This window comes from Austrofundulus limnaeus, unplaced genomic scaffold (assembly GCF_001266775.1).
Source record: "Austrofundulus limnaeus strain Quisiro unplaced genomic scaffold, Austrofundulus_limnaeus-1.0 Scaffold684, whole genome shotgun sequence".
Classification (NCBI taxonomy): Eukaryota; Metazoa; Chordata; class Actinopteri; order Cyprinodontiformes; family Rivulidae; genus Austrofundulus; species Austrofundulus limnaeus.
In genome coordinates, this window is record NW_013953086.1 from 95,595 (window position 1) to 105,473 (window position 9,879).

The 9,879-nt window shown below is 37.5% G+C and overlaps 1 protein-coding gene across 2 annotated transcripts in view; it reads right to left on the reverse strand.

Annotated features, from left to right (window-relative positions):
* The window catches only part of epas1b (endothelial PAS domain protein 1b), a 100,328-nt gene that overhangs the window by 57,371 nt on the left and 33,078 nt on the right, over nt 1-9,879 (reverse strand). For both annotated transcript variants that reach the window (XM_014027802.1, XM_014027801.1), the window contains exon 2: nt 5,524-5,714. In XM_014027802.1, coding sequence (XP_013883256.1) covers nt 5,524-5,714 — 191 coding nt within the window. The remainder of the gene's footprint in view (nt 1-5,523; nt 5,715-9,879) is intronic.

Sequence of the window (9,879 nt, forward strand, 5' to 3'; positions counted from 1 at the left end):
GTGTGTGTGTGGGTGTGTGTGTGTGTGTGTGTGTGTGTGTGTGTGTGTGTGTGTCTGTGTGTGGACAGTGGCTTCATGCTGAACAAAGCCCAGTAGTGGACTGGGGTGGAGGGTGGGAAGCTTGCAGTTCCTCTGCTGTGCTTCCCTCAGATAAGAGCAGAATGGTTCTCAAGGCTCGAGTTCAGAGCCGGGTCCAGTCCGGTCTGCAGGAGCCCCGAGTTTTCACACGAACCCCAGAGAGCAAATGGGGACTTCTGGGGCCCAATCCAAGAGCCTGGTGACAGCTTTGGTCTACATACTGTACTTAGACATGATTAGCAGTGATTTGGACTGAGCTGAACTTTTCTCTCTGTTCTTCTGTTGCATAAGCAGCCTTGTTGGAAGCTGAGGGGCACAAAACCAAGGTGGGCACCAGTAAGCGCCACACTTCAGCAACATTTGTCCTGTTGCTGCAACAAGACAGAAAACGACACAAAGCCTGAGTCCAAAAAAAAACAAAAAAACAAAAACCTTCAAACTGTTTAACAGAAAACATGAAAGGCCAAATTTTAGGAAGTGGAACTCCCAAAACAAGACCGTCAGGAAACCATGATAACATCATCTGTTCTCTGATGTGGGCTTCAGAGATTCAGCCTTTTACCCCATGGTTTCTGTTCAAACTTCATGAAAAACAACATAAAACATAAAAATATATGATTTCAGTGTCAATAAACATGAAACAACACACTCATACTATACAAGTTAGTTGGAGTTTTTCTCTACACTCAACATACTGCTGGAAAAATAAATCAAATGTTATAAAAATAAAAACGTATTTGTCTTTTGTTTGGCCTCATTTGAAAACACGAGTTTTAAATAAAGGAGAAGTTTGACCTCAAACTGTTTTTAACCCATAGATTAGCCAAAACTAACCTGAAGCATTATGCCAGAACGAATGAAATGTTTATAAGTAAAACATACAACTATTACTTTCAACGTTTTACTAAACTATGTACAGTAGGTCATGAGATATTTTGCTAACAGACAGACAATTAAAACCATAAAGGCATCCCTCCATTATCTTCCTTTCAGGATGACTGATGCTCATCACCAGCAGTCACAGTGTGGGGGCGGGTCCATCACAGGGACACATCGACACAAACACACCTAGGGACCATTTAGAGTTACCAGTTAATATTCCTGTTTGGTTTGTGGGAGGAAACTGGAGTGCTACGCACCCACAGGGAGAACATGCAAACTCTACCTAGAATGTCCCCGGGTGGGATTTGATCCGACAACCTCCTTATTGAGAGGCAACAGCTCTACCGTGATCAATTGTAAAACTGCAGTTGGAGATAATTCCTTCCTAATTTCTGTATTTTTTATCTTTATTTTTTAAACTTTTATTTGTTTTGGTTGGATCTGGAAAATAAATTTGCAGAACAAAATTGTAATATAGTATTTTCTGCTTTTCAATAGTAATAAAATAATTTCTGAAGCATTCAGAAAAAAAAAACTGAACGTTTTTCTCTGTGCTTATGTAGCTCGGTGTCCTTGAGTTTATCTGAAACATCAGTGGCCCTCAGCTCCGTCAGATCCCACTGAGGTTAGGTAACAGAGGTGTTTCTTACAGCAGCTGTATGGCTGCATCTACAAAGTGTGCACTTGTGTATGTGTGTGTGTGTGATAAAGCGTACGCACAAACTTGAACCGCGGCTCGTTTGGCGCCACGGCGGTTGGCTGTTATGGCTACCGGGGATAATTTTAGCACCGGCTGAACGGTGGGCAGAGCGCTCTGCTTCCTCTACGATATCTCAGCCTCCATCACGGAGCGAGAGCAGCGGGCCGATGGCACGACATCTGCCGCCGCATCTCACGGATCTCTGTGTTCCCTCCTGCTTCACACCCACTGCCTTCCTGCTCTCATCCTGCTGCTCTTCCTTCTCCTTCCTCCTGTCCTCCTCCTTTCTTCTCAAAGGGTCTCTGGGAATAAAACTTGACTGTCATGGAACATAAAGAGCCTAAAGATACAGGTTTTCATAAACAATAAAACAAGGAGGGAAAAATTGGCACTGCAGGTCCACCTCCTCATGCTTGATACCAGCAGATACTTCAAAAGTACAAATCTTAAAATCTTTTAAAAATAAATCTGAAACCTGCCAAAGAGTTGTTTTTCTTTGCTTTTTTTAGTCGCATTCTTTGTGGACAAACATGCTGATGTGGGACACACACACAAACCTACTATGTCTCTCTATCCTTGTGGGGACATTCCATTGACTTCCATTCATTTTTTTTTTGGAAATTCCATAGCCTAACCCTGAATATTTACCCTAAAATTAACCTCACAGGTACCTACCTGACCCTAAAACTAACCTAAACTCAATTCACACCTTGGTCCTAAACCTATCCCTCCACCCAAAATCAGCCTCTGAAGTTGTGGGGACCGGGCTTTGGTCCCCACGAGGCTGCATTTTCCTGAGATATCATCCCCACTAAGCAGCAAAAACAAGGGCGCACACACAAACACACACGCACATAGTAATATATATTGTTTTACATTTAGAATAATCTGTAATAAACTGCACAAAATATCCTGTTTTACTAATTTCAATCCCAAAATAATTATTTCAGTATTTATTTACTTATATTCTTTTCTCATTTCATACTTTACCAAGACTAAATCTTGCACTGTTTGTTTATATATATTTATTTATAAATTCAAACATTTTAATTTAACCCAAAAAATATAAGCAGGATATTTAAATTTTAAAGTGGATTTGAGCTTAATAATGAAAAATGTATGTTGCACTTAAAAAAGTCTGACGTTTCCAAAAATACGGTTTAACACAAAACATTAACAAGACAACTTTTGGGGGGAAAAGAGTTTTAAAACAAAATTTAAAAAAACAGTATATTTATTAATGCAAAAAATGCTTTATTTATATATTGCAATGTTTTATTAATCAAACTATTTTATTTTGAAACAAAACTGTTTCCTTTTTAATTTAAGGAAAACAAAGTCTTATATAATATAAATTTCTTTAGCAAAACAAGCAGCTTCATTTTAATTTTTATGATATATTTAAAATGTATTCGTTTTTTACAACATACCCTTGTAGTCTAGTAAAATAAAATATTTTTATTTATTAAATTTCCTTTGAAATTTTAACTCTCACACTGTGACTGTTGTTTAACTGCTTTAAGGGAGTAAATTGATTAATCAAAAAATAAAAAAATAAAAAATTGGAAGCAACAGTCATTAAATCATTTTGTTTTATTTCTCAGGAAGCATTGCTTAACTTCACCATCTTTTCCTCTGCACAAAATACAAAACAGTCCAATAAATACAACTAAACAGTTCTTTATGAACTGACGAATGGCAGTAGAAAGATTTATAAATAACATTTAACTGGCATTAATCAGAATGACTTCCTGCTCCACTGACAAGTTGTTATAACAAATTGTTCAGTTATTGTTCTGAACCCAACAATAATGCTTCCAAAACACCAATTACAGGAAAGCAGCCATTTATGAAAAGCAATTTTAGTTCTTATTAAGTAAACAAGTACATCAAAACGTACTGAAAAGGATTTAGGAAAAATGTTTTATACATTTAGTAAACAGTATGTAATAAATTACAGTTTTCCTAAAATTTATGTTTGTATATATATATATATATATATATATGTATACATTTAAAGTTTTTTTTTCTTTTTTTTTGTTCTTTCTTACTCATACAGATATCAAAGATGAGTGCTTGGTTTTCTGAATGGCATTGTTATTCTTAAAAAAAATCAGTAAATTTTAAAATAAACAGAATGTAATTAATTACATTACATATTACTGGTGTATATTAACATAGTTTTTAGTTTATTTTGTCTAACCTTTTTATTCAAATTATATCTGGAATAAATCTAATGAAAACTGAAAAGGGTAATTACCTTCTAATGGGATTCATTTCACAAAATATTATACTATATATAATGTCAAACTTATTTACATCTTCTTTTATTTGTTAGGATTTGGATACATTTATATACTGTATGTAATTAAAACATATTTAAAGGGGGCCATTTGTTCTTGAAAAGATTTGTCCTGTAAGTGTGAGACCTTCATTTTCCACTTTGACCCTCTTATATTCCCTGGTCCTAGTTTTGTAAACATTAAGAATAAAATGTGTTTTCCCTTTTATAAGAGTTAACTAGCCTCCATACATCAGCAAGACCCACACCTTCCTTTAACATGTGAACAGCCTCTCTTCCTTCAGAGCTCAGTGAACCTTTGGATGTGCTCCTGTTAAACTTCCCAACGTGCTATTTATAGTATGACTCTCTTATTTGGTGCATATATATATTACAAAGTGTAACATTTAAACCCTCTATCATTGCTTGGGCACATTTTCCCCTCTGTGTTTTTAAATGTTTCATCAATGAAAACTGAATTGATAAGAATAATTACACTGTTATGAGCACTTGATGAGAACTATGAAACATATGACCTACCAGGCCAGTTTTAAACCCTCCATTTCATAAAGAAATGTTATGTCTACTTGATTTGTCTTTAAGTAAGCAGATATTTCACGTCTTTAAGTTAGTGTTTCACATCCATTAAAATTCCAAGATGCTTTATTGAAGAAACATCAGCGGCTGCGTTTTGTGGCATATTCTTCATTTTTACAACTTCAGCAAACAGACAGCACATTAGGAGGAGGTGTTTCTCCATGTTCCTCCTCATGTGGAGGCCTGGTACGTTTGGAATGCTTCAGTGTGGCCGTTACAAGATTAAACTGCTCAATTTTCTTCAGAAAAAGGACAACAAACCGATCACATCTCACTGCTAAAGGAGAACGACATTGACTAAAAAACTTACATAAAAATTTCATCAGGAAACAAAGAGCTCCGTCTTGTTCGCCACACCCACGTGACTTTGCCTAAGGATTTGGACTTATTGGTATTTTTGTTTTAGTGCTCTGAGGTTGTTTTGTTGTTGTTTTGGTGTAAATGAAATAAACTGAGCTGATTTTCTCTCTTTTGTTCAACTAAAAAGCTATGAGTCAGTGAAAGCAGCTGTTAGCAAACTTAGAACTTCAAACAGAAGAACGCTGAATCAGTCCATCAGTGTATTTTTATAAAAGAACTGTGACTTTAAATGAGTCAATATCAAGGTTTATAATCCATCAGGTGTTGCAGATTAAAGCCTTTCACAGGATTTTCTTCTGTTTCGGTTTTGTTTAGCTGTGGGGTTTGACCACTGATGTTGCAGTTGTTTCACTTTGCAGCTATCTGATCTTATTTTGAGACCCCGACAGAATGGGGGAACAATAAGTCGGCTGCTGCTGCGCTTCCTCCGCTTCTAATTTTAACGAAGCCAGGAGCAAGAAGGAAAAACTCCAACCTTCCATTTTTTTTCAGAACAATAAGTTAAACAAATGGAAACCAGTGTGTGATCTGTGACAAAAGACATTCATTTGCATTGATTGTTGCAGTATCCAGCAGTGTGTGTGTGTGTGTGTGTGTGTGTGTGTGTGTGTTGCAGTTGTCATACCCGTGGCGAGCAGCTTGCGTGTGCGCAGGAAGCTGATGGCTAGCCTCATGATGGAAGCTTTGTCCAGGTGGGAGCTGATGCTGTGGGGTAACGGCAGCTGGTGGGCCAGCTCGTAGAACACCTCCGTCTCTTTGCTGCGCCGGCACCGCGCCGCATCCCGGGACTTCTCCTTACGCCGCTCCGAGCTGCTCCTGCTCCAGCACCAACACAACACACAGGACAAGAAAACACCTTCAGTTTTTTGACAACCACCTTAAATGTTTTACAGGTTGTTTTTTTTTTTGTTTCCTTTGAAAATCAATTTCAGATTCCTTCACTCAGTTCTCTCACTGAGTAGCTTTTTGTTGAAATGCATTGAGGACCTGGGTTCATTTCCACTTTCCTAGTTTACAACGCTGCACACAGAAGTGACAGTGAAATGAACATCCCAAAGGAATCACACACACAAGATCAAGCATATTTCAGTGTAAATGCAGATTTTAAATCTTTGCTGCAGCCTCAACCTGTCTCATAAAAAACTCCAAATAAACATACAGAAATATATCCATAAGGATACATTTGTGTAAACTTTTCTTTGTGTGCACCACACAAAGAGCGGAAACATCCAAGGTGACTTTAATAAAAAGTAAAAAGTTCATGAGATTGTAGCCAAGATGTGGACACAAGATGAAGCGAACCCTCAGTTTGATCAAAGTGTGGATGGTAAAAATGAAAAGAACCAAGGAAACCATCTAAAACTAACTTTCACGTGCAACGTGTGTCCTTTCTAAAACATTAACACAACTTCCATCATGGGCAGGTGGGCTCCACTCCAGACAGAAAAGTGTAAAACTAAAATCTAAGGTTTCTGAGAAAAATTAGACAAGACTGGAGCTTTATGGTCAGTTATAGATATTTTGGAAGGGTATGACCAAATGTATCTATATCTGTATACAGACAATTACATGGGTACCCACGTATACACATCCTTACTAATCCACTCTGTCCTACATGAAGTTTTGACCTTTTTTTTTAGCTCCGATTATGAAACATGGACACATAAAACTTTGTTTTCTTGCAATCCCCTTTGATTTTGGTGGCTGGCGTCACCAAAAGCCCTTGGGGGGTCAGTGTGACATGCACATCCATTCCTCCCAACTTTTGATCTGACGTTTAAAGTCGGCTCAGCTCACTGTGGATGGGGAATCTCCCTGTTTCCGGAGAAACAGGAAGCAACTGCAGTTTTAAGTGGTTTGGTAGGTTCATGTCACAACGGTATTGTTCCGGTACGAAGGAAAAAATGATTCTAGGAGGGGATTTAAAAAAAGAAAAAAGAAAAACAGAAGCGCCATAGCAATGAGAGACAAACTGGTCAAAACGTCTTTTCCTTTGTTTTGATGTATAAACTAAGAAATAAGTTTGAACATTTGACTAGTTCAGTATGCTTTACTGTCAAACTCTAAGTTGACCATTTTATGCTTATAAACAAGATATGTTGCAAAAACTATTTCAGTTTTGTAAAGTACACATTTTTGTGATTGGTTTAAACTTTAAATGTTTCTACTGAGAAATAATACCTATAATAATGTCCTGATGCATCTCGGTAATCCAGGTAAAAAATCAAAAAGAAAAAAATTGTATAGGTCTTCTGGACGGGTTCTTCTCTAATGAAACGTTTCGTCTCTCCTCCAAGAGACTTCTTCAGTCTGAGAGTTTCAGGCAAAATTCAGGCTTTTAAGCACTGCCTCCATGTGACTGATACTCACATCACATGGCTATCGTTCACACCTAATTAACACCTATTGTTAACAGGGGGTGGAGTGATACTGGCAATAGCAGCGCTGTAGGAGGGGGACAACTGAAAACGGAGGCCTCCACCCCTGTTTAATGATGGACGGTCTTTCTTCACGTGTCTTCACTYTCTTCACCTATAATAATATCTCACTCCTATTGTCAAAACTCCTTGCTACAAATGGAAACATTTTTAACTATTTTAGCTAATTTTTCCTATACAGTCTACCGTTATCAACATTTATAACACACTAATCCTGCTCAGGCCACACGCTTTAATGTATATTTTGTTTGTTTGTTTTTTTTCTCAAAGCTGCAGCAAATCAAAATTTGAGATGTAAACTAAAAAATAAAGATGAGGTTGAGGTGGATAAACTCGCTGTTAACTTTTAATTTTAAACACTGCAAGTGCAGCTTTACCTGTCACAATGTGATGGATTCCAGCGTGTAAATGAGAATTGATGATTTTAACTGTGACACAACAATCAAACAGGCATCATTAAATGCCAGCCTACTTTAACTTTCCATGTCTTACCGCCCGTTTACTTGAAAACAGGGTAAAAGAAAAAGTGAGTTTCTGTGTTCTTTTCTGTGTTTTGTGTTTGTTGGTTTGAGTTGGATTCAGTGACACATCAGGGCAAAATGTGAACTTTGAAAACAGGAGGACCGCAACGTGTTTGGAGTCCAGCCACAAACAAATGTTCCGTTAAAGGGAAATTAGTTTCAAATAAAAAGACAATTTGTTTTTAAATAGAAGCTTTAAAATAGACAGCTACTTAAAAATGTGGTGCCAGATGATTGTTTTTAATGTTCTTGGCTTGATTGAAAGAGTTGTTTGGGGTACAGCCGTAACGTCACAGGAAAAACAAAATTTAACAATCAAACTGTAATCTTTTCAACTCAAACAGACGTCGACTGCGGTCGGATCGTGTCAGCCAGGAGAACTCTCTGTAATTTTTCCAAGGATATGCTTTTTTATTTCCAGCTCAGTGTGATGAAATCAGCTTCATTTTGATGTGAAGCTCAAACAGAAAAACAGCCCAGAGGTCTGTGATCTAAGAGAACAGCACAGCCATCCTTATTAGGACATTACATGCAGAGTTTCTGGCCTCTGTCATGTGTTCAGCCCCTTCACGTTAACATGCAGCGTGCATCTGAAACAGCATGCAGCGAGGAGCGGAGCATGCTACTGGACAGGAATGCAGATTCCTAACTGATAACATAAGCCTCCTGCTGGGTTGAAAACGTTGTGGTTTTAGAAAAGCAGAAACCTGCCTGGAAGCAACAGAATCCAGAAAGTGACAGGACCTGGATGGACGAGGGTCCTCACTGCAAGGGCGGCAGTTTTTGATTTATTCACACGAAGAAGAAGATGAATAAATCCAGCAAGAGCTGCAGTCAGAGTACAGAAACGTCATCTTACAGCTCTGATTGTGGCTCACCAAGATCATGGAGTCCAGAATGAACAAAATATTAAAATCTGTCATCACACTGAACTGTTGCAGAGACTTTATCAAAAATATGATATTTAAAAATATAATTAACTTATTAATTATATTTTTAAATATCAAAAATATGATATTTAAAAATATAATTAATAAGTTAATGAACAAATATAACATAAAAGAATTGTCAAATTTTGCCAAATTTATGTGGTTTAAAAATTTAAAAGGCAATTTTTTTCTTTATTTAGTTTTCTTTAATGATTAATTTTGAGAGCATTGTCCACACTGGAATTTTTGTTTTTAAAACAATCTTTTCATTTGGTGATATATATTAGGGGTGCAATAATACATGTACCCGTATCGAACCGTATCGAACAGTGCTGTTTCAAATAATACAGATTTAAAAAATTTATTTTCTCAGCTTGTCTTCTGAAGATGCTCTGTGTTGAAGAATCAGTGGATCTGTGTTCGACTACTCCACCTAGGCTGCGTTTTTGAGCGCAGATCCACTGAGAAACTTGCTGTTTCAGCAACATTTAATTTAAAAACTGTACTTTTGAGGTTAAACAAATGTTCATAACTAATTTAAATAGTTTTACAAGTTTAAAAGGGAATGGAAATTTCTTTTTGTATCGAAAAAATATCAAACCATGAGACTAAAGTATTGAGCCGAATCGTGAATTTCTTGTATCGTTGCACTCCATATATACACTCACCGGCCACTTTATTAGGTACACCACGCTAGTAACGGGTTGGACCCCCTTTTGCCTTCAGAACCGCCTCAATTCTTCATGGCATAGATTCAACAAGGTGCTGGAAGCATTCCTCAGAGATTTTGGTCCATATTGACATGATGGCATCACACAGTTGCCGCAGATTTGTCGGCTGCACATCCATGATGCGAATCTCCCGTTCCACCACATCCCAAAGATGCTCTATTGGATTGAGATCTGGTGACTGTGGAGGCCATTTGAGTACAGTGAACTCATTGTCATGTTCAAGAAACCAGTCTGAGATGATTCCAGCTTTATGACATGGCGCATTATCCTGCTGAAAGTTGGGTACATTGTGGTCATAAAGGGATGGACATGGTCAGCAACAATACTCAGGTAGGCTGTGGCGTTGCAACGATGCTCAATTG